The 25723-nt window shown below is 41.8% G+C and overlaps 1 protein-coding gene across 3 annotated transcripts in view; it reads right to left on the bottom strand.

Moving 5' to 3' along the window:
* TUT7 (terminal uridylyl transferase 7) overlaps positions 1-21692 on the bottom strand; it is a 45500-nt gene extending 23808 nt beyond the window's left edge. The window contains exons 1-10 of one of the 3 annotated variants that reach the window (XM_014608683.2): positions 21590-21692; positions 20107-20597; positions 14537-14718; positions 14017-14133; positions 12360-12537; positions 11752-11840; positions 7715-7766; positions 6298-6367; positions 5120-5246; positions 3390-3509 (exon numbers count right to left, since the gene is read on the bottom strand). In XM_014608683.2, coding sequence (XP_014464169.1) covers positions 3390-3509; positions 5120-5246; positions 6298-6367; positions 7715-7766; positions 11752-11840; positions 12360-12537; positions 14017-14133; positions 14537-14718; positions 20107-20566 — 1395 coding nt within the window. In that variant the 5' untranslated portion in view covers positions 20567-20597; positions 21590-21692. Of the gene's footprint in view, positions 1-3389; positions 3510-5119; positions 5247-6297; positions 6368-7714; positions 7767-11751; positions 11841-12359; positions 12538-14016; positions 14134-14536; positions 14719-20070; positions 20598-21589 lie in introns of all 3 variants that reach the window. The other 2 variants (XM_006271866.4, XM_059724831.1) reach the window with 2 other exon arrangements.
* Between the last annotated feature and the right edge of the window lie 4031 nt (positions 21693-25723).

Below are 25723 nucleotides of genomic sequence, written 5' to 3' on the forward strand. Positions count from 1 at the left end.
CCTTGCTGGGTGAAAGCCTTTTTAAGATTGGTGAGGTGGCGATCCCGGGTGTTCTCTTCAGTACAGATGCGGTGGTATCTGAGGGCTTGGCTGTATATCACAGCTTTTTTGGTGTGTTTCGGGTGGTTGCTGGTTCTGTGCAGATATGTGTGTTGGTCTGTGGGTTTCTTGTATACTGTGGTCTGTATTTTACCCTTCTGGATACTGATCATTGTGTCTAAAAAGGGGATGTTGGTGCTGGAGTATTCTAAAGGAAGTCGGATGGAGGGATGGTGACTGTTGAATTTCTGGTGGAACTCAATTAGAGATTCCCGGTTCTCACTCCAAATGATGAAGATGTCATCGATATATTGTAAGTTTTAAAAAGTGCAGCAAGGGTTTGATGGTGCAGTTCTTGAGGAAGTCTTCTTCCAGGTGGCTCATAAAAAGGTTGGCATACTGTGGGGCCATTTTAGTGCCCATAGCTGTTCCCATCGTCTGGAGGAAGTGTTGATTATTAAAAGTGAAATTGTTGTGTGTGAGGGTGAAGTGTATAAGCTCAGTGATATCTTTGGGTCTGTATTCTGGGTTGTAATCTTGTTCCTGTAGATATGTAAGGCAGGCATGGATGCCATCCTGGTGTGGGATGTTGGTGTATAGGCTGGTAACATCCATGGTGGCTAGGAGTGTGTTGCTGGGAAGGTGGTCTATGTTTTTAAGTTTCCGTAGCAAGTCTGTGGTGTCTTGGACAAAACTTGCTCTGTGGGTGACAAGAGGTTTTAGGATGGATTCAACAAAACCTGATATTTCTTCAGTTAGGGTCCCATGGTTGGATATGATAGGTCTGCCAGGGTTCCCTTGTTTGTGGATTTTAGGGAGCATGTAAAAAGTCCCTGGGTTAGGTAGTGGGGGGATCAAGGTCTGTAGTTTTTCTTGTAATCTCAGTGGAAATGATTTGATGGTATTGTTGAGTTTTTTGGTGAAAAGGGGAGTAGGATCTTCTTGTAGTTCTTTGTAGTAGGTGGTGTCAGAGAGCTGTCTGTTGGCTTCCTTTATGTAATCCTCACGGTTTAGGATGACTATGGCTCCTCCTTTATCTGCTGGTTTTATTACTATTTGGTGGTTAGATCTTAGAGATTCTATGGCCTTTTTCTCTGGTAGAGAGAGGTTGTTGTGGTGGCGCGTGTTGCTGATTATTTCATTGTTCATTCTTTCCCTGTAGTCAATGTAGCGGTCAAGGTTAGGGTTTCGTCCACTGCGAGGTGTCCAATCTGATGTTTTTTTGGGTTTTTTGGCATTGATCTTTTCTTGAATGTTGTCAGAGGATGAGTTGTCGTTGGGAGTGGGTTTAGTGTGGTCGTGGAAATATTCTTTGAGGCGCAGGCGTCGGAAGAATTCTTCTAGTTCTCCACATTGAAGTATTTTATTAGGGTATTTTTCTGGACAGAAATTTAGGCCTTTAGAAAGGACAGATTTTTCAGTTTTGGTAAGCGTGTGTGTGGAGAGATTGATAATATTTGTGGGTTGGTTGCTGCTTGCAGTTTCATCAAGTCTGAGGTTGGAAGGTCGTAAGGTGTTGGTGTTGTTCCTCTGATGGTTGTTTTGTGGCTGGGGAGCTTGTTCTTGGAGTAATTTGTCCCATTTCTGCTTTTTATGTAGGATGAATGCTGTAGAAAGTTTTTCGTAGTCTCTTTGTATCTGCTGTATATTGTCAGGGAACATGCATGGATTTCTATCTTTTAAGTTGTTGTAGTGTATGACGATTTCCTTCCTGAGTTGGTCTCTTTTGGAGTAGAGTAGGTGAAGTAGATGATTTCTAATTTTCTCTGAAGTTCTTCTGCATAGCTGTGCAGCATATTTGGAGTTGTGTGTAGTAGTCAGGGGATTGTAGATGTTTAGTCCTTGGGGAATGAAGTTGTGTTTCTTGCAAAGGCTTAGAAAATATATGTCGCTGTTGAGTCTGGCTTCTTTCTTTTTCATGTTGTACAGTTTCCATTTCAGACGGCTGAATTCGATATCTTCCATGTTGCAGGGGTTTAGGTTGTAGCCGTGTTGGTCTAAGGATATAGGCAGACAAGGTTCCTTGGGTAGTATACCTCATCCAATGCACCAAATGCCCTGATGGAAGATATGTAGGAGAGACCAGACAACAACTGCGCACCAGAATGAACGCACACCGGAAATCCATCAAAGACAGAAACACCCAATTACCGGTGGGGGCACATTTCTCACAGGAGGGCCACTCTCTCTCCAATCTCTCAGTCCTGATCCTCAAGGGAAATTTACAAAACACATCCCAGAGACGAGCCTATGAGCTCCATTTCATCAACCTGCTGGATACTAGAGATCAGGGACTAAACACAGACATTGGATTTTTGAGACATTACAATCTGCCTGGCAACTGACTCCCCAGCCCAGCCCAGCCCCTGGCTTCTTTACTTTTCATTCCATCCAGGAAGAGCACGCAGCAGCTGCTGCAGCGTCCTTAGCCTGACGAAGGGTTTTTGAACCCGAAAGCTTGCTTAATAACTATTCTCCAACCATTTGGGTTGGTCTAATAAAAGAATGTGAATTTAGAACTAGCAGACACCTGTGGTCTTGCCAGTTAAGATCTCTAGGCGTTTCAAGTTCTGTTTCTGCATGTGCCTAAGACTGTCTCTACTGGCTTAGGCACTCAATGTCTCAGTATCTTCAGCATCTGTAGCTGTTTCACTGGCTAAATGCCTTAAATGCCCTCTAATTATATAACTGTTACATACTTGAGCAAAGGAGAAACCAGGTCCCAGTTTTCTTAAACTGCACACACACAATTAGTTAATTCTTTTGACTTTTAAGTTCTATGCTTTAATTCTTCTACCTGTAAAATGGAGATAGCCACCCCCCTAGCTTCTCAGAAATATTCCAAAGCAAGTTACTTTTAATATTTCTGAAGCATTCTGATAGGACAGTCATGTGCACAGACATGCATATGAGGAAATTAATAAATCTGCCTTCACAGCAGGTTTGAACAATGTGTTGTAAGTGAGGCATGGGGCCACACATTAAACAATGAGGGGAAAACAATATAAAAAGCATCTCATTAAGTGAGTACTTTCTGTTCTATGCAGTGAATGAGTCTGGAATCCTGTGGGGGGGAAAAATGATTATATAACTAGAATCTGTCAATACACATGCACAGAGAGGTGGAACTACATTTGCTCAGATAATTTTAATTCTGGCATTTCATTATCTGAGTTTGAAGAACTTAACAGTTCCCCTCCCCACCTTGCATTTAACATGTTTCACATGTTCTTGTTAAGAGCCTTTTCCACCTCTGACCCAGAAAAAGGAAGAGGTAAGTTATTACATACTTGTACCACAAAAATATAGAAGTTACCATATTCAGGTTCAAAATACTTAAACATGCATACCCATGATCCAAAATAAACAGGGAGAAGTGGTTCTTTCCTCTGCTGTAGAAAGAAAATCACCATTAAAGCAAATACATAAGGTGGCAAGCCTCCTTCTTCAGGACGATCAACACAACACAGCTATAAAAAAAGAAGGAATAATTATTAATGTTTCTCTGCCTCAGGCATCATATCACGTCATCTTTACAAGTATAAATTATTTCCTATTTGCAAAAGTCAGCCAATTTAAGTGCTGAGAGAGATTTAACACTTGGACAAAGCTATTTTATTTCCATATTAAGGTATAGGCTTGATTTAGCAGGGCTTCATGTATTTATTGTGCTTACTTCTACACTATAAACATACTGAAATGACTTATTCTATGTACATTGGTTCTGATAAACTTCTGGACACGGGAGCCAGAAGATACGCTATGACTGGGATTATACATGAAACGACAAGATACAGGCATGTAATTCCTATAAATCTCTGAAAAAAGTTATCCTTTTCAATTTAAACAATAATGATATAACAAACTCCAAACCAACTGCAAATCTTATTTTTGTAGTTGCACATTCTGAAGCTACTGAAGAAATGTATACCCAGAACACTAGGTCTGTGTGAATAGGGAAGTATTCGATTCCAATTTGGATTTGCATTCAGCCAATTCGGAGGACGGTTATTAAATTTGGTGATTTGAATCACTGTTCCCATTTGAGTCAGCCGAATCATAATTGAAGATCTGGTGCCAATTCAACAATTCGGATTGGCCAGGGAGAGACAGGCACAACTGGGCGGCTGCAGGTTCTCCTCCGGCTGTGCCTGCCTCTCCATGGGCAGGGGGAGAAGCCACCATGGCTGCCCTGCCCAGCCCCATCCCCTATTCAGCCCAACCTCTCGGCACTTAACAAAAAAGCAGCCCCACACTCACAGGCTGCAGCAGTGGGGATCAGGGCTTCTGAGGGCTCGTGGCAGAGCCCCCCCCCCACAGCAAGAGAACCTGCAGCCACCCGGCTGTGCCTGCCTCTCTCCAGCCAATCTGAATCTCCGAATCAATTTGGAGGCTTCAGATTAGATTCAGACCTTTTAATGGGTCTCTCAATTCAATTCAGAATCAGAGATTTGACAGCCGAATCGGTCCGAATCTCCTCTGAATTGAATCGGTGACCAAAGCTTTGCCCAGCCCAACAGAACACTACCTAACAGCGTAACCAAAGATGATTAATTTCACCATTATAAATAGACACTCTATATTAGAGAAACATACTCTATCATCATTCACATTTGGCTACTAGCATCACATAAGAAAACATCTTTCTTATGTTTCTTCACCAGAGCTCTTTCTAATTTCTATTAATTAGAAATGTGAAAAATTACTTCATTTGACAAATTAAGAATAAAGAATATTTTACATATAATCTGGAAAGAGCAGCAAACATCTCCTCTTATGCACCCAAAGCACTACTGCAGTTGCTGATCAGGTGCATGGAATAAAGATGAATAGATGCACAAAAAGATATAAATAGTAGTACTTTCTACATTGAAAGCATTGTTAGGAATTTAGCTAGAAGCTCAGCAAATACACAAAAAGGAGTTTGTTAATAGATCATTATAGTTATGGTAAAACATCTACTTGTGGTAAAAACCAAGATATGCCTATACTTTCATATACAGCTGACATTTACCTAGATGCATGCTTAAGAAACTCATCATATGTTGGATAAAAAGCATTACACAAGATAAAGACTCACCTTTGCCCAGTACCTGAAGGCAATAACTAGTGGTACAAGTGTAGGTTCTAGTTTTCCAAGCGTTGCCAAGTGGTTTGTTGTAAGATGGGCATTTTCATTCCCTGCACTTATTTTACAGACAAGGCCACTAGAAACAATGAAGAAACTAAATAAAAAACCACGCAACGGTCTTAAAAAGATGATATCAGAGGAAATCCTAAAAACCATTACAGCTTAGAGCAGGGGCGGGCAATTGTTTTCAGCAGAGGGCCACTTACTGAGTTTTGGCAAGCCATCAAGGGCCACATGACAGGCAGCCCAGGACAGATTAATACTGATTTTGTAAATTTTTTTTTAGGGGCCTCGCTGGCCAGACAGAATGGCCTGGTGGGCCACCTCTGGCTTAGAGCTATAAGGAAAGATTTAAACAGCCTCAGAGACTTAACATTTACAACTGAAGGAAGCAAGCAATGTGTGCGTTTTAGATTTGGAATGTAAACATTTTAAACCCTTTAAAAGTACATTTTAAATTTCTGGGCAGTTTCATTTAATTTCTGAATTTTCTTTTTGCTTTTAGTAACCAAGTAATTTTAGTTCATTGAACTAAATCTACTGTGAATTTACTTATAAGAAAATTATCCTAATTCATAGACCACACCCAGTTAAAAACAGTTTATAAACCATTTCTAGAGTATAGGGATGCATACAAGAGAAAGGCCACATAACAGTGAGCTACTGTGTCAATAGCTAATTAAAGGAACATCTCATGAATCCAAAGTGGTATATGTTAAATGTGGATAATGATAAATACTGTACATGTCTAGCCCTTCTCAACAGGGTATTAAAAACTAAACAACCAGCCCTCACATTTTTTTTTTTAATTTCCTAAACAAATATTAAATCTGCATTAATCAAGGAGAAGTAAGTTGTTTACTTTAGCTATCATCCCAAGAAGAGAGCAGGGTGCATGCTAAAAACAGCAGCTATTCTTTAGGGGATTGGTGATGAGGGGGGTGAGGACAGAATAACCCTTACCCTCTTATTCTAGCCTAATACTTATGGGCAAGTCCATTCCTAGTTTGTCTCTCAACATCCATGGAACTGTAATAATTTAGTACAGAAGCATCATTTACAGGCGCTGGTATGTGTAATTTACATTGCTATATGCTATTTAGAACAGAAAAATTGACAACTGAGACCTTTGCTTTTCTTTGCACACCACCACTGGTACTCTAGCATGGAAATCTGCATCAACATCAATAAAAGATTCTGGGGGGGGAAAAAAATAAAACACATTAAGAAACATTGATAAACATTTTTTGTGTTCACCTGGAAATTGATTTAGTACAAGGAATACAGATAAATAGTGGGGGGGGGGGGGGGGGGTCTCATTTTCCTAGATTACTGTAGAAATATACTGTCCACCAACTCTAGCAAGTAAGAGAAGTCTGTCAGGCCAGTGCTGGGATGATCTTATAAAGTAAGTTTTCAAAGTATAAAAGGGAAAAATGTGGTATGGAACTTGTACCACTTCTAACCTATACAGCATTAGTGCTGGTAGGAAAGGAAGTTCAGCAGTTGTGTTTAAGCAGTGCAAGGAAAAATGAACACTGCAGGGTCAATAATACATACACTAGCTATAAACAAACATACATGCTAAACATCAGTTTCAATGCATTTATCTAGTTTGTCATTTTACTGTAGATTAAAATTCATGAGTAAGTTCAGTACTTTTTAGAGGACTGTACAAATTTAATTCTTGAGCTGGGGTAGAGAATGAAAGGGCGGGAAGTAAATCTCAAATGAAAAAACAGAAAGAAGCCACTTAAGACCATTTTTCCTAGTAGCCCCGAGACAATATATCAATATACGACAGCAGACTATCTGACGTTATACTAGTCTGCCTTTAATAGGCCCTCTTCCATTGCCTCCTTTCATATTTGTGCTTTTCAGTCCTCTTGTATCTACTTTATATAATCCTCACTCCCCATTCACTTCTTTCATCAATCTCCTTTCCATTCTTACTTTTCCTTTTCAGTCAATTGCTTTGATATCACATCCCTTTTTACTTGCATTTAGAAAGTCAGACATTACTAAAATCCTTCAAGGCCATTTCTGTATTTTAAACTTAACAAGATTCCAAACAACTTTGAAATGAGCTAGTCAAAATGATTAGCACATCATTCTGTGTGCGAATAGAACTTTAAATTCTTGGGCTTAGTCTGTGCCTTAAAGTCAGAAACACTATGCCTACCCATGACACTATATAAGGTAACCCTAACAATCTAAACAATGGAAAGAGGCAGCAGAATTCTTTAAGTCTGATGGTATCTCCATCTCTAACGGGGGGAGAAAATAAAACCACACCAACGAGAATTTCTAATACATGAGAGGTACTATAGCTACCATAGCCAGAAACCTGAAAATACAACTGAAACAACAAATTTCTGTAGACATTCACATGGTATACTGCATTTTTAACCATTTACATTGTTCTATAAGTCAGGTAAGTGCCTGGTTTGATGTCTCCGTTTTAAGAATTATGGAACTCGAACTACTGGTAATGGTAAAAAATGATTTTGAAATAAAACGAAGCAGCAAAGTTCTGTTTCTTACCACTGTTTTTCAGACTTTCCTGTACAACTAAGAGAACATCTGGTTGAGCCATCTGCAAAATGATACCCAAATATATCAGTCAAATAATAGAAGTTACAACACTAAAATACTGAAATGTTTTTAAATGTTGTCCTGCTCTGAAAAATGATTCCTCACTCAAGAGATTGGTTTCCATATATGTGTCAAATTAAATCTATTGCCTTTACTAATTAAAACTATTTTTTTAATACTTTTTACATTGGTTAGTGGTAAGCTGACCAAGACAGCACAGGATTACATTTCTGCACACATGTGGAACACACCTTTGAAACACAACAGTGGTACAGATGTTGTTTAGAACATGATTTGGCTGGCAGAGCTTATTATTGGTGAAGATGAATGAGAATCAATCAGCCTTGTTTGGCTCTTGGATCACATCTGAAAGACTGACTTTGATATATTAGAAACTGAGATCAGAAGTCAAAGTGTTTAATATTTGAGAAAACTGAAACAAACATTAAGACCCATGATCACTGTCCCCAATCATCTCTCACATGAAAATCTTAATAAATGGTTACTGTGTACACCAGAGACAGATCAGGGGCAGGAAGGGGGGGGGGGGGGGGGTGTCACTGGTGCAGTTGTACCCTCTTTTGATTCCTGCTCCTCCCAAAGTTTAAAAACCAAACTGCTTGGCAGTAGCAGCAATTCTATTCAGGCAACTGTGAGTGTCAATTGAATTCATGGCTCTTTAAAATCTGATTCCTTCTAAATTCTTCATTCTATAGGTGTTAGTGACCCTGTCTCCTTTTTAATTGCCTTGATGTTCCACTAACCAAGCTAGCCTTTCTTCTACAATTCGGCTGTCTGGTAATGTATCTCCTGTTTCACACCCCTGACAACTGTTTTTAAACACATTTCAATAAAGTTATATTTGTTTCATCTTTAATTTTAAACCGAATAATATAGCCCTAGGCCCCTTGCATATTAGTCCATTTCCTAGTTTCTTTTTACCTGGAGAAAAATATGCGGTTATATTGGATGGTGTACCACACCACCTGCACACCCTTTTTCAAAAATCGGGAGATCCAGCCATGGTAGCATAATATTAAATACACCCCCACTCTCACACACACACACAAACACACACACGTATTTCAATATATGAAAAAGTTTGTTATTCTAATTCTGCTCTTATACTTTGGGGTATCTAGACACTAGTATTAAAGTTGTTGCTTTTTTCACAAGAACAACAATCAATACTTAAAAAAAAACAAATAAACAAAAATCCCAATTTCAAATTCTTACTGTGTCCCTTTCATAATGTCAGGGAGGGCATGGGGGATGAGGGGAGGAAGGACCCTACATGCAGGGAGGAAAAAAAAGTAACTGCACATAGGGACTATTAACTTCTAATCTTTGGAGTTTGTGCCATGTGACTTAAAAGATATCTGGGCAGCTGGGAGAGAAACACAGAGGTAACTTCAAGTTATACTATTCCCCAGCCCTACAAAAATTGCTACAGCTTGGGGGGGGGAGGGGGAAGGAAATCAATAAATTAAAAAAAAATAAAAAATCACATTTTCTATAAAACACTCTCTCCTCCAATGCACTAGGCAGAACTCGCAAACAAAGCTGATTATGTAGAGGAAGATAAAAATTGACAAAATTAATAAAGCAAACCAAATGGAAATATGCATCTGCCACTGCAGTTTTATTAGGCTTATTAGCTCTCAATCCTTCCTGCGTGTGGAATTTAACACTTATACTGATGAGTACACGTTTTACAGTGCATTTCCTGCCTTTCACTATATTGTGAAGAATTACTACAACCCTCAACTCCAGGGATGGAACACAAACCACAAGGTCATAACAGGCATAATTCTTGAATTTAAAGTGGGATTTATTTTTTTTTTTAGTTTCAAGACAAAAACAGAATGGAAAGTAAAAGAAAGAAAATAAAAGTCCAATACACCAATAGATTTCCAAAAGGTTGATCAGTGTCCTAAAGACCAACTCTAGGATGCTTTGCTTCTTTATGCAGTTTCAGAACTTAGACTATTTTTTCTCCTACACCTGAGCATTTATTTACTAAACAAGAATAAACAGGACTTGTTAAAATAAAGAAATAATGTACAAAATATTAACATGCCTTTTAAAATGTTTTACAACTATCCAGATTAAGAAAATACAGGACAGGAGGTTACTGTTCCTTTTATAGGTCATTACGAAAGCTTGCAATATATCCTAGGAAGTCAGGGAACCCAGAATTCTAGTTGCTCCTTTACAAGTCTGCAAAATTATCTTGTATACAGATCATCTAGTGCAGTGTTTCCCAACCAGTGTGCCACGGCACAAACGTGTGCCATCAGAAATGAACAGGTATGCCATGGAATTTAGCCATGGCAATGAGCTACAACAGGTATGAGGATTGGAAATGCCTTAACAGGTGTGCCACAGAAAATTTTTACTAATGTAAGCGTGCCTTGGGCTGGAAAAGGTTGGGAAACACCGATCTAAATCAAGGTTGTCTTTAATCATATAATAGCTGAATAAACTGAGAAGGAACTGGGTGAAGATACTAAACCACAGGCACAGGAATCTGCAAAGAACAAGATATTTAAGAAAATAATTTTTTTAAGCGTTGCGCCTTTTTCTTTTTGAGAACTGCTTAAATGTATAACTTTTAAAACAGCAAAGTCTTTAGGCCGATGTCAGGAAAGTGTCCTTTCCTCCTGAACCATCTCAGGGTCTTTAAGCATATTTTATCTGTTGGTAGATACACTGCCATGAAAAATAGTAAAACAGTCACTGAATCTAAAATATGAGACTGTAACCTAGTCTTTGGTATTAAAAAAACCCACCCTTTTCCTGTGGTTTTTTTTTGTTTTCTTAATTGATTTGTTCAAAGCCTTAATAAAATCCAATTCCAAGACAGAACAAACCAGTCAGTGACAGTGTGTTTCTAACCAGAACACTGCTTGTCCGTGTTCTGGTTAGAAAGACAAAAACTTAAGTGGCATCATTTTTGACAGATTTCTAATATTCAGACATGAAAGACAAAGATTTTTAAACTGGTGGTCTTCCAGTTAAGCATCTAAAGTAACTGGTCCAAGTTTCAGAAAGGTCAAGTAATCTACAGAAGTTAATGGGAGTTGTCAGTATGTAAAGGCTTCTTAAAAAGAATTTTTTATTTTAAGGATATAAATATGGATTGAGTTGCCTAACTATCTGCACCCTGGTTTCAAGAAAAAGTTAAACAGCACCCTGATTTCCAGAAAAGATTATTCCATCTCATCATGTAGGTATACTGATGACAGCTACAGATGATGGGGTAAGACCTGCATACCCCAGCCTGTAGGCTTTGAAGGGATAAAGTGGTCAACTGTTGTGGTTCTTCTCTACAAGCAATGTGACACTAGGTACCAGCAGTCTCAAGGTTTCCTATGCCCTAATGCAGAGTTGCATGAAAGATGGAGTTTAATTATGCAGCTATCAAACCAACTATTACTGGGGAAGGACAAGGACAGAATCAAATGCCTACTGTAGTCTGAAGTATCTCTCTGCTATACAGTATTGAACTGCACTAAAAACAGCATAAAAAGTGCAAAGTTGGATTTCTAATTCTTCATGCCTTTTGTGGTCAAAGCATAAAGTGACTGGCAAAAAACCCAAGGTGTATTCCATTTACTGAATGACCTACTGTAAGATACTACCTCATTTTACAGCTGGGGAAGCCAGAACCGGAGATAAATATCTCCATTTGCTTCCTGGGCTGGTAGGAGATGAAGCTTAATTCACTAGTGTTTATGAAGTGCTTTGGGTTCTTTGGATGGAAGATTCTATTCCCAAAGAAAAGTAATAATATTACTGCTACAAGTAGCGCAAACAGGAAAAGGAAAACGTTATTTTTAGAGCAACATTCAATAGGATGACTTTCAATTAGTTGATGCATTTCAGTAAAAATCTTATTGTGATTTTGCACTATTATGAAGGCTGTGCGTGTAAAATAAATCCAAAATCAGAGACACATTTATAATAAAAGCTGTCTTACTTACACTGGCTGGAAACTGGATATCAATGTTTATGTCAGAATTTTTGAAACCAAATCTGCTACCTGAAGAACCATACAGCCTTAATGAGCATTCTGCAAACAAAAGAATTTGGTGCATTTAAATCAATAGCAGTCTACATCCTAAAGTGGGGAGCAGATACTTTACTGTACTGCCAGCAGATTCCAAGCCTAGAGCAGGTGTACATAGCTATGGGAAGATTGCCCTGAGTAAGGAAGAGTCTTCCCAGAATAGGAGCTGACCTAGCAGCTCTGCCTTTTCCTTCCCATAACCCCGCTGGTGAAGGGGTCAAGGTCACAGCCAAACCTAGGACTTTCCTATGTCCTGCTGATCCCAGCTGCTCCTTTATTGTCACTGGCACCTGATATGACTTAGAATTTTCAAGCTGAAATACTAGTCACATATCCCCAAGTGGAACATATTATGCTAGCAAGCATATAATAAATACTATATATTATAGCATACTGTTATACTAAAATCCTATATTCATACTACAACTTATCAAATGTGATATTAAGATTACTCTTTTGAGAAAGGAAAAAAAATGACAGACAATAATATCTAGCAAACAAACAAAATGGCAAAAGTAATACCTGGCAATTTTTGATGTAGTAAGGTTTCCATCATTATATTAATTTTGGACCTTTGCTCCAGATCTTCATTATTTAAGCCAAATTCTTGCACAACATTTCCAATGGCAACACCAATTGCTTGTATCTGGGAAGGTGTTGGTGGAGGTAGGGTAGTCAGCAGCTGCTCTTCTTGTTTTTCCTTTAAAGTTAACCATACCATAACATATTTTAGTGGTTCTTTTCAGTTACTCTACTGAAGTTTGGGGTGAATGCACATTATTTATCCCAATTAGTAATTTTGTATCCTTTTTTATACTATGGAGCTGGGGTGTAGGCCTTCGAAATAAACCAGGTCTAGTATGATGAAACCAAGAAAGGTGCAAGAAATCAGAGATTTCAACAATTTACAGAAATCATAGAACATTAAGGCTGGAGGGGACTTCAGGAGGTTATTTAATCCAACACCCGGCTCAAAGCAGGACCATCCCCAACTAAGTCATTCCAGCCAGGGCTTTGTTGAGTTGAGCCTTAAAAACCTCCAAGGATGGAGATTCCACCACCTCTCCAGGTAACCTGTGTTTCAGTGTTTCACCACCTTCCTAGTAAGACAGTTTTTCCTAATAACCAGCCTAAACTTCCCTTGCTGCAACTTGAGATCTTTGTTCCTTGTTCTGTCATCTTTTACCACTGCTATCTCCACCCTCTTTGGAACTACCCTTCATGTAGTTAAAGACTGCTATCAAATCTCCTCTCAGTTTTCTCTTCTGCAGACTTAATACGCCCAGTTCCCTCAGCCTCTCCTAACAAGTTATGGCCCCAGCCCCCTAACTACTGTTGTTGTCCTCTGCTGGACTCTTTCCAACTGGTCTACATCCTTTTTGTAGTGGGGGGGCCTAAAACTAGGCACAGTACTCCATATGTGGCCTCACCAGTGCTGAATAGAGGGGAATAATTACTTCTCTTGATCTGCTGGCAACACTCCTACTAAAGCAGCCCAGTATGTTGTTAGCCTTCTTGGCAACAGAGCAGTGTTGACTTATATTCAGCTTACTGTCTTTTTCTGCAGCTGCTGCTTAGCCAGTTGGTCCCAAGCTTGTAGCAGCGCATCAGATTCTTCCATCCTAAGTGCAGGATTTTGCACTTGTCCTTCTTGAACCTCATGAGATTTCTTTTGGCCCAATCCTCCAATTTGCTGAGGTCACTCCGAATCCTAACCCTATCCTCCAGCTTATCTGCTACATCCTCCAGCTTGGTGTCATCCGCAAACTTGCTTAGGGCGCAATCCTTCCCATCTTCCAGATTGTTAATGACAATATTGAACAAAACAGGTCCCAGGAGTGACCCCTGGGGCAATACATTTGGATACTGGCTGCCAACTAGACCTCGTGCTATTGATCACTACCCGTTGCGCCTGATGATCCAGCCAGCTTTCTATCCCCTTTACAGTCCGTTCATCCAATCCATACTTCCTTAGCTTGCTTGCAATAATGTTGCGGGAGACTGTATCAAAAGCCTTCCTAAAAGTCAAAGTATATTACTCTGGGCAATAAGTATGGCAAGAACCAACAGGGAAAGACTTTAGAGGCAACTTAATTATTATCAGAATAAAAAACAGTTTTACAAATCTATGCTTTATATGCATTTAGCTGTTACTAATTTACAGCTGTTATTAACTCACCTCCATGTTTTTCTTGTGCCTTTTCTCTTTAATGTGCTTATGAGCAAATGCCACAGACTCAATCAAAGCATCACACAATTTGCAGGTATACTTGGCTGCTGGATAGTTTCGAGGTCGCTAAAAAGTCAACACACTAAGTTACAAGAAAATATTGCCTTCATTTGATATACCAGAGTTCAGTCTAGTTGGATGTTCTAATGTCAAAAAAAGAAATGTCTTCCCTCTTTTTTTTGATTCCAACCTTAGAGCCTAGCTATCTGGATATTCAAGAGGGGGATGCAATAAACTGTAACAGTACACACTGAAAATAACAAAGGCATATAAGCCTGCTGTTGAATTTATTGTTCTTTTTGTCCATTAAGGGCCCATTTTATCACAAGTAAGTTTCATAGATTTGATCATTAGTAACAGGCCTTTCAGTAGCTAAATAAAGTGTAATTCTTAGGTAAGCGGGTGCCTTGGGTTCTTATTTGCAGACTGATAAAATATGAAACTAGTATATACGTAAAGCCAATGTCACCTTCTTTAGCCTGTAAATGCAGTCTCGTTTTAATCGTTCTTCAGCCTGCTGCAACCCTAGTCGTTCTTTTACTGACAGCACAGATTCATCTATGACAGGACCTTCCATATCTTCATCTTGCTCATAGTCTTCTTTTCTAGTAGTTCTTCTTGATCTCCTTGGTTTCCTATGTTTCTTCATTTCTTAAAGAGTTACCAGAACACGTGTTGTAAGATAATGATATAGAACCATTCATTCTTCTTTCTATTAATGCACTTGCAGAAGCAGACACAAGTACCTGCTGGTCACAGAATTTGCTTTTCCCTGTCATATGCAAGTCATCATCTTTGTAAAAAAATGCAATAGTACACTTTTGCATATTTTCATGCCATATCCTATGACATGTTTATTTAGATTCTTACCGGCTATGGGACTTAAGTTATAGCAACCAACCTTTGACCCATGAAGTCAAACAATTTAATAGCACGTTCTTGTCTGAGCAACAACAGTTAAAAGACAACAACAGTTTCTACTGTCAACTTGATATGCATAAAATATCCCAAGGTAATAAACTGAGGAGACAGAACATACCCACTGATTAAAGAATACTGAATAAGTCAGGGAAGGATTATATTCCATTTCTGGACCTACCTGCTTCCATCTACTGGTGCTGAAATTGCAATAAATTTTGAAACTTAAACCTACCTGAGCTCCTCACTACATGAAGCTCAAGTTAATGCCACAGAAGCTAAATTATGCCCTGACAGCATTCTGTGCAAGTGTCACATGAGAGGTATAGGTCCAAACAAATACAACTGAAGCAATTTAACATACATTGAAGATGTTCCCTCTCAACTGAAGTCTTGATATTATAGCAACACGTTTTTATTCCCCCAAAAGGCAAGCTTTTAGAATTGTAAGTACTGCAATACACTGGGTGAAGTTACCTTTAGACTTTTAGACTACAATAATCAATTAAATAACAAAATAGTAGATAAAGCACACCAATAGGTCTTATCTGCTAAAACAACTCAGTGAATGCAACTGTAAATGTGTGCACAAGAAATAAACTATTAAGTTTATAGCTAAACTTCTAGCAGAAGTGTGAATGTAAATATTGTCTCCAAACTGCATCTAGCTTTGTCAGCATTTGTGCAAAAGAAATTGTTTTTGGTCTAAAGTATACAGGTAAAATGTAATCTTTGGCTCCAACAGAAGTGGGTAAATGTAAGCCAGATTTCAGGAAGCTGAAATTACAGCTCTCCTCTCATGCAAATACCAAAATATTGGCCAGAATGTTAAGATCTTTTAAAGGCTTGAATGCCTCTGAAAAAATTCCCTCAACTTCCTTTCTTCTTATTATTCTGAAGTTCTCACACTGGCAACTGATTTTTGCTTGTACTGATTTTAAGCAGGAAAACTTCAACAAGTATAAAGAAAAGGTACCAAGTGTTTCAGGGATACTACCTGAAGGCTCCGACTTTCAAGGGAGGCAGGTTACATGATAATTCCTTTTTTTAAAAAAACAAAAACAAAAACAGTTATAGGAAATACCTAGAACTGCCAGGACAAAAAAATTAGAGAGCTTTTATTTTTCCCCAGTTTTGTGTGTGCATTGACTAGTGCTTTGCCTATTTAGCTTCTCACTGATGTAGGTTTACAAACAAGGGTTAAGTGTTTTTTTTATTCATTCCTTTAACAGGGTAACAGCCATGTATGAAATGCCAGAACTGGGAAGAGAGTATGCCAAAACTACTTATACCCAGCACTAGTTCAGATTTCAGTTTGATAAAAAAGGTGCCATATAACTTTGTCTACTAGACGTTTTATAAATCTACAACTCAAGAAAAAGAAGAGATGTTGTCTTTATTTTCAGTGTTCCCTACTAGTGACTAACTTCAGAGTCTACCTCTGCTGTCCCTATCTTTCCATAAAGAGGATTATGAATATTTCACTGTTGTCCATAGCAAGGCCTGCAAAATGTTACCTTACTCACTCAATAACTATAATTACTAGACTTGTTAAGCAGCATCTGCATTGCCACACTTCCTGCTGTGCCTTAAGCTATTCCTGTTTAGTCTCCAACACTCATCCCTTGAAGGACATTTAAGTTCTGCCACTCTGCCCCAATACACTGGCTCATAATCTGACTCCAGGAAAAAAAAAGGTCTTTATTACTGCCAAAAGCTCATTTTTATTCGCTTTGTTACACAACTTAAATACAAAGTGTTTGCTTCCTAATAATCAGTTAGTGCCAGAGCTGCTTCAATACATCACGTAGTACCAAAAACTCCTGCTGCCTCTTGATATACAGAAGACCCTTTAGAACAGGGGTCAACCTATGGCCCACAGGCCAGAGGGAACTGGTGGTACAGAGCTGCGCTGTGCCACCTAGCTCCTCTGCTGTGGGGCAGGGGGAAGAGTGCAGAGATTTCAAGCCCACAGCCATGGCTAGTTCACTGGCAAAAGACCGTCAAATCCCTGCTCTACTTCATACTTTCATTCAGCAGTAACTTGGGGGCTACCTTTCTTCTCCTGCCCATCAAGAAAAGAAATCAGGAGCTTCTCTGCTTCATTCAGTCCATTCATCTATACAAAAATGTCTATTCACTCAAAGAATTCTGGCTCTCATAATTCTTAAAAGGCAGTCCTGATGTCAATTAGAGCTTTTGGGTTTTACTCCTCTAGTTTCACAAAGTTGTCAGCAAAGTCCCCTGGCTGCACATAAACCACCGCAGTGATTTATGCAGCGGGCTTCTTGTTTTTAAAGCTTAAAAACCTGCACAAGTTAACAGGATAGGCACCAAAGGGTTTTACATGCTCTTCAGAAGTCTGAAATGCAATGGGAGTCCCAGGTATCCTAGACTCACTGATTTTATTTATTTATTTTAAGTCTGTGAATATCCAGTTACTGCTTCAGGACTTAACTAATCTCATATGACAATGAGAAATAGGAATGAACCTTGTTTGCCAGGTTTCTAACACATCATTTCTAAACTTTGTTTGTTTTATAAAAGCAAGAAAACAAAATTTGAATTAATCTGTGAGCCATATTTACTGCCATGTGTGAAGCAATATAGTGCTGTCTGGTCAAGTACACAAGACAAATTCCTGCACTACTATTCCAAATGCTGCTTACTGCCCACAAAGTTACTGATGAGAATAATGTATCATTCAGCTGCTTTCTCCCTTCCAGAAGCAGGCTGGCCTGGTGGTCTTCAATAATGCCTGGTGTCTACAAGCCAGGAGCTGACAGAAGAAAGAACCCTGCCAGAAGTCCTAGTAAACAGAAGAAATGGATATCAAAAGTTGTTTGCATTTGATTTCTTTGGTGTTACCCCATCTCTTAACTTATTTCACAACTACTCTTCCCCATAAGTGTCAACATTTTTGAGCTTTCCATGTTATTCAGTTTTACTCTCAACTACCTCACCTACTCAGAATAGATGGATCTGAGTCTAAAATTTAATTTTTTTAATATTAAATGGCTATACATGAAGTTTTGTTGCTCATGTCAACTGAGTATTCATTTCTGCAAGCAAAGAAATAGCTGTTTTAAACAGCAATAGTAAAAGTGATTTGAGACTCATAACACCATTTGATGGTGGATGGTTAATACTTAGTTTATTAGTCTACAATTACAGGCAAAGCAAGCCAGGTTTTCATGGCTTTCTTTTTCTTTTATTTCTTATGAAAGAAATCCTATAATTCCAGTCTTTTGCCATTTTAAGATGATATTCTTACCTGTCCGGTTGAATAGCTTGCCCGTCAGAGAGAAAGTCTTATAATAGGGTGAATGGATTTGCATGTTCTCATTAACCCAGTATATTTTAGATTCATGTACTCACTAGGCATGAGTCAAGTACAGAAGGAGTTTGAAATAGAAGCTATAGCCACAAAGAAACAATATCCAGATCAAGCTACAATCTAGATATCTAGTTTTCTTTCATTCATTCAGGATTGTCACCAGTTCAGTGGGATTTAAACATCAGTCAAGCAAAAAATGTTGCCTCTATTAGGAGGAAGAGACTGTGATTGATAACTTGCAAGCTGTAACTTGGGTAGCGTTCCAGGTTCTATGGCAGTTTAACAGAAGGAAGGAGCTGATGGGGAGGTGGAGCAGGACTCAGAGAAGTGGTAAGACGTGTTAGGATCTTCAGCGTTATTTAAAAAAAGTTAGATTTCTACCAAGAAAGGAGAGGACTATCACAAGGAATCAGAGTGAGAATTAAATCTGCAGGGACTGCTGTTGTATATTATTTTAAACGTGATTCTACACAGTTTAGACACTTCAGACTTTTCCTTTAAATTGGGAGATTTAGTTTGCTGTTTATAAATCCATGTATTCGTTATATGATACAAGCATTATTTCCTGTGAAAAATTTACTGAAGTTATCTTTTAGAATAACCTAGGAAAGGCATAATTATCCTAGATGAGACAGACAAAAAGGGAAAAGGAGAGAAAAGTATTCAGAAATATCACTACTGCGTGTCAAATGGTCCTATTTAATCTCTAAGAACTAAAATAGAGGGAAAAATAGTTTTTCCATCACTGCTCTATTTCTGCCTCTTTCCAGTACTTCATTACACCTCCACATTGTTTTTAATCTTGCCTATATTAAAAGCATTCCTTGTTCATTACCTTATTTATATCTTTGAACACAAATCATCATCATCAGTTTAACAAAATCCTCCTTTAATCATCAAGTTCTACGTCTCTCTCTCACAGTTCTACACAGTGGCATTTGGGAACAAGATCTAAAGGAAGCACGAATAAAGGGACAACAAGTATACCCCATGTCAGCACAGTTTACCTCCAAAAGTTTAAGACAAAGCATGGAGGAAAAGACAGATACACAGTACCTCCAATACGTTTTGGCAGGGGAGGCCTAGGATGGCACTCAGGGGAAGAAAAGAAAGAAAACTTCATAAATTAGAAAGTTCTGATCACTTATTTCAACACACTGCCATAACACTGACAAAAACTGTGAATGCACTGATTTAGCATGGACTTTATTCTGCTCTCCCTTAGGGAGGAATATAATTTTCAAAATCAAAGTGCTCCAGTGACAGATTCTGATTTAGCTAATTATATCACAAAATGATCTTCTTGGAAAAAAAAGAACAAGGTATTTATACATTGACTTTCTTCTTTTTAACCTTTTCTCCCAATTTACTGAAAGAGTTGCATGCGACTTTATCATGTGCTCCTGTAGCAATTTCTTCAATCCCACCTCATGAGTTAAATTTGATCACGCAGAAACTGGGAAAGTGTGAGAATTGCAGACTGGGCCATCACAAGTACATTATCTACATGTTTATAAACTTGCCAAACCAAAAAAAATTCCCAGCAGGCCAAGTAAGAAAACAAATTCTGCATCACGTGCTGTAACTACATTACTTAAAGAATTACAACTTAGTACAATCAAAATTTTTGCAACTTCTACATGTTATAGAACATTATTTTTTATAGTGAATTTTGAAGTCATACCTCCAAGACAAGCACACAGAAAGCAATCGTACTTGAAGAAACTATGTAAAAGTGTGTTCATTACCAGAATTTCCCTTTTGTACGTCTGATATTTCTTCACCTGTCAAGTCTTTCTGCTGTTGTCTTCTTACACTCCTGCTTCCTGTACCTTCAACCTCCTGAAAAGAGTCTTTTCTTGTCCTATTGAGCATGGGAATCCGGACTGTAGATTTGTACTCTCTCCAGTTCTCTGAAGTACCACGATGGTCATCAGATATCCACTTCTTAATCTGGTCTTTTTGAGCATCATTTAACTTTGCCCCTTGACTATGCCCCAAACTTTTAAATGAATTTGGGCTACTCAAAACACTGTGTGCTCCTTTTCGGGGACTGTTTCCATAATGAAGAGGTGGTCCCTTTTTCTTCTGAAAGCCCATTTCGGTTTTGTTGCCATGGTTATTTCCATAATCATCCATGACTTGGAAGTCCTGTTGTACAGGGTTTCTCCTTAACTCATCTTCATTTGAGATTCCTCGTTCCTTATTTCGTTTGGCAAAGGAAGGTTTCACAGCATCTCCCATTGTAACTGCTGTTCAATTCAACAAGCCACACCTGAAAATCAAAGGAGGCAGCATTAATCAAATCAAGACAAGTAGCTTGAACAGAGATACATTTACGAAACACACAACTATTTTCCTCATTACACATCTGCTCAGGGCCCACATCCTACGTACTTAAAAGATAACTCCAATGGTGGCTGACACTTGGTGACACCTGTCTCATCTGCAGATTATCATATTTCTGCATATTAAGGCTCTACTACTGATTTCAGATTAAAATTAGACTCTGAGCATGTTTTTATCATAAAGGGGTCTTTTTAAGGTTGCTGTAGCCCAAGTTTTAAGACTCGATTCTACCAGGACACCGTGTGTGGAAGGGCTCAACCCAGGCATCAACAAAACAGACCACTGGTGCGAGAACATTTAGATATATCTGCATAGCCATGAAAGAAAAAGACCTGGCTACAAAGGAGCTTAGGCAACTGAAAGTGCAGAGGGACTTCCAGAAGGTGCCTAACCTAACAAGGGACTCTTCGTGAATCTTTTCAGGTGCCAAAACCCCTTTGTAACTTTGTCCCAAAGCATTCTGTACAGCTTTTGTGACAAGGGAGCATACCAACTGCCCCCTAGGTTGGAGTCAGTCTTCAACACTTGAGGGGCCTTTATGCAGCTCTTGAGGACAAAGCCACCACGGCTTGGCCAGTGTGCGCTAATGCCAGGCCCCTGCGGCCCTGAGTGGATTCTGCCTGTGCAGAAGCTTCTCAGGGTGTGCAGGGCCAACAACCAACATATACTCCATGGTCTAGCAAAGAGCCACTGGGGCCACCCGCGAATGCCAGCGTCCTGAAACACATGTGTATACACACACACACAGGCACACTCCAGCAGGCGCCCCCGCCCCGTCCGTGCCCAGGCAGAGCCGCGGGGGGGGAGGTGGGAGGCCACAGCCGTCCCCTCCCCCGCGACCACAGGCCCGACCCGGCCCGGTGCCACCGCTTGAGGGCTGTGGCAGGACGGGGCCTAGGCCGCGAGGCGAGGACTCACCACGGCGCCGTGACCCCCGACCGTTACCGCTCCGCCTCCACCGCGCGCGGCGGAAGCGGCCGCGGACCTGCACGGCCAGTCCGCGCAACCCCTTCCGGCAACACGCCCCGCCCCCTCCCTCCGCCACAGCCCCGCCCCCGTCGTCATCAGAGCGCGCCGCACCCTCCGCAGCGCGCGTTGATGATCTCACGTTGTCCGCTTCCATGACACTAGAGGTACTAGGAACATTTTCCCGGCCCTCAGCCGTGACGCTATAGGCTGCGGGGGTGGGGGGAGGAGTAGGCGTTCCATGGGGCGGGGCCACTGGCTTGTCCACTCAGTTTGGCTGCTGCCTCCTGCCAGTGCAGGGGCCTGGGCCGGGTCCAAAAGATAGCACGCCTGTGGGGCACCTCGCTCCCTACGCACAGCCCCCTGGCCGTGCTGGTGCCCCCTCACTCTCGACCCGCAGCCCCGTGTCCATCCCGGGCTCTCTCAGTTCCCCTCAGTCCCAATCCAACATCCGCCATGCCCCTGGGCTCAGCCCCTCGCTCTCCATCCAGACCCCCTGTTTCCTCCAGCTGCCCCCCTACTGCCCCGGCCAGAGCACAGGGGCTACAGCAGCTGTGGCTCATGCGGGTGGCAGCAGAGCCAGTCTGACCCTGGCACAGGCTGCAACAAGGAGGACAGGAGGCCTGTGGCACCTCCCGCCCTGGGCTGGGGCTCTAGCACCGTGCCAGAAGGCCTGGCCACAGCTGCTATCCTGGGCAGTCCCTCCCAGCCAGCCTGGCCACAGAGCTCCCTGCCGTTCCCAAAGTGTCCCCCGCCCCCTCCCACCGTTGGAGGGGCAGGCATCTTCCCCCCAGCCCTGTGCTGGCTGTGTGCACCAGTGTGTGTGTGCAGACACGTAGTGCCCACGTTTCCATTCGCCGCTAGCAGCACTACATTTTTCTGCATTTTTCCACAGAAAACAGAAAACTCGAATTCCTAATGCTCTCCACTAGGCGAGCTGGGAAAAGTTCTACTTACCAGCATCCATGTTGAAAAAAGACTAGTGGAGGAAATCCCAGACATTTGTTCATTTTTCAGAAAAACACCCAGATGGATGTCAGAGGACCCCAAAAGAGGACATGTGTGGGAAAACCTGGATGCATGGTAACCCTATGCCAGATTGTTGCATAAATTGCTAGTTTCGTGCCCCTGGAGGCGTTATCCAAATACCTCAAGGAGGGAGTCACACGCTCAGGCTGGGTCCATTATAAGTTTATTGATTGTGCAATCGATCGACAAAGGGGTTAAGTAACCCAAAGCAGAGTCGACCCCCAGGCACTGTTTGGGGGTCCTTTTATAGCCTACCTAAACAAAGAACCGTGTTGTGTTATCCAGCTATTGGTTGTCTTACAACTTCTACAAGCGTCTATTATTTCGTCTAAGTTTCCGCAAGACGTCACAGTTTCCATGGTTATATCTAAGTTTCCATAGGATGTTGAAGTTCAAAGGTGGCTATGCTCAACTTGTTATGGGCTATGTGGTCGCACCTGTGTGTGTTGCACAGGGGGTACTGCGGTAAACTTGGCCTCTAGTAACCCTCTGTCTTCGTGTAACTCTAGGTCCCTTGAGACAGTCTTATATGTTAAGCAGGCCTTAATCTATGTGTGAAAGTTAATGCAGAAGCTATTTGCAAGCCATATTGGATACAGAAGCATGTTGCAAAAATAAAGCATTATGTCTAAATTTAGGCGTTGTGTCTAAAATCTAGCGTATTTGTACTACAAGATGTCAGCAATCCCCGGCACGTGTGCCGAGCACGGCACGCAAGGCCATTTTGCTTGGCACACCACTGCCAGCCTGGGCTTTAGGCAGCTGCTGCCAGCTACAAAGCCCAGGCTGCTCCCAGCAGATGGCTGGGTGGCTGCAAGCCCTGCTGCAAGCAGACTGGGCTCTGTGGTTGGCAGCAGCTACCCAGAGCCTGGGCCAGTTGTAGCCAGGAGGCTGCAAACATCTGCTTTGGGCTCCAGTATTAGCTCCGTACCAGTGGGTGCACACGCACCTCAGAGTGGATGGTGGGGGAGTGGACTGAGTGGCAGTACCCCAGCCTCTCCCCCTCTGCTGGCACAGACCTGATGACTGGGCTCTGGAGCCCAGTGCAGCTGTTTGTAGCCAGCCTGGGCTCTGCGCAGCTGCAGCAGGCTCCACAGCCCTGGCATCAGCTCCATGCTGGCAGCGACTGCACATGTACCTCAGAGTGAACAGCGGGAGGGCTGTGCTGCCTCAGGCCCTATTCCCACCATCTCCTCCGAGGCGCTCATGCACCTGCCGATATGGAGTTGATGCCGGAGCCTGGAGCAGCTGTTTGCAGCCTCCCAGCTGCAGCTGGCACAGGCTTGGGTGGCTGCTGCCAATCACAGAGCCCAGGCTGCTTGCAGCAGGGCTTGTAGCTGAGCCCCCCTGACTCCCACCTGCTCTGAGCCCAGTCCCAGCCCAGCCCCGCCCCAGGATGAGGCTGGTGCTGCTCCTAGCCAGGAGCATTGCACCTTTTGCAGGCTTAGCTGTGCAGGGTGGATGGGTGTTTGGGCTGATGGGCAGGCTCTGTGGCCAGGGCCTTGGCCAGCTGCTCTGCAGCCCAGGGGCTGGCTCCCCAGGGAAGCATGGGGGCTCTAGCAGGACCAGGGCATTGTTGGGTCGGACTTTGTCCAGTGGCCCAGGAGCCCGGCTCCATGCACCCATGCATCTGGTTCTGTGTGTTTGTCTGCCTCTGTCCGGTTCTGTGTGTCTGTGTGCACATAGATGTGTCTGTTTCTGGATGCGTTTGTGCATGTGTCTGTTCTGGGTGTGTTCCGGTTCTCTGTTTGTGCACCTGGTTCTGTGTGTGTGTGTGTGTGTGTGTGTCTGGTTCTCTCTCTGCTCTGCTTTTTCTTTCTCTCTCTCCTCTTTCTCTTGTCTCTTTTTTCTCCCTCTTTCGTTGCAACATGCTCAACAAAAAAGGAATACACAACAACAAAGGCAACATTTATGATGATTAAATATCCTAATATGCAGTGCATCCTGCCATGTCCCCTCCCCCCACTTCTGTTTTTCTGGCATGCTGGTGCTCTGGCACCTTCCAAGATAGACATTGTGGTTTTTTCGGCACTCCGGACAAAAATCATTGTCTACCCCTGCCCTATGCCAATGGCCTCGTGCTCCAAGCCTCCTCCAGGGGTTTGACTTGCCCCTTCCCAGGCCAGGCTTGCGTGACACATGTGGGACCCAGGCCTGGCTCTGGTGTAGCACCAGGGGCAGCATAGCTTCGCAGCCCATTGCCACACACTCCCACGTCACCCCGGCCGTGGCAGCCTCCATCTCACACCCCCAGAGGCAGGTGTGGGAGGCACCGGGCTCCTCTCCTGTCCCAAACAGCCTTATCTTGCAGTGAAGGGATGGAGCCATGTACCAGTGGTGCCAGTGTAAATGTACCTGCTCTGCCCATGCCTGTCAACTCCAACATGAAGTGGTCAACCCAGCATGGCGAGCAGGTGGTTTACTGCACCCACACATTCTCCACTTGGCTGGTGCCTACAAGAGACATGCCCTTTAGATCAGTGGTGTCCCACCTTTTCAGCCTACCAGCTAGATGAGCAGTGCCAGGTTGTCTTCAGGTCAATTCAGCTGGAGCCCAATTCAGCCATGTGGAAACATCCCCACCAGTGATGATGACCAGCATTAAATCTCTCCTTCAGATAAAATTAGGCTGTTACATGGCAAACTGGAGGAAGCCAGAGGAGCTCTAAAAATGGAAAGGTTCGTGCTATACCAGGACATCAGCTGACTTTTGTGGGCGCTGCAACTTACCCCTAGAAATTAAATGAAATATTCTAGTATATGTCACCAAACAGATACAAGACGGGAATGACATTCAATCACTGCAAAATGTGGGGCAGATTAGTGCTATAGGTGTAAATTAAAAAGGTTCTGGAAGAATACATCAACACTCTGAGTGCGTCTATAAGTGCATTTAATTTAATTAAATGCGCGACTAAATTTAATGCGCATTTAGCTAACTAATGGGCACTTACACATATGTGGTGAGTCTGCTTCAATTCACTGGAAATCCAATGTGTTGGAAACAGACTTGATTACTTGAGTCTGCTGGAGGAAGTAAATTAATGCACCTGCCTC

Source organism: Alligator mississippiensis, chromosome 3, assembly GCF_030867095.1.
Source record: "Alligator mississippiensis isolate rAllMis1 chromosome 3, rAllMis1, whole genome shotgun sequence".
Lineage (NCBI taxonomy): Eukaryota > Metazoa > Chordata > Crocodylia > Alligatoridae > Alligator > Alligator mississippiensis.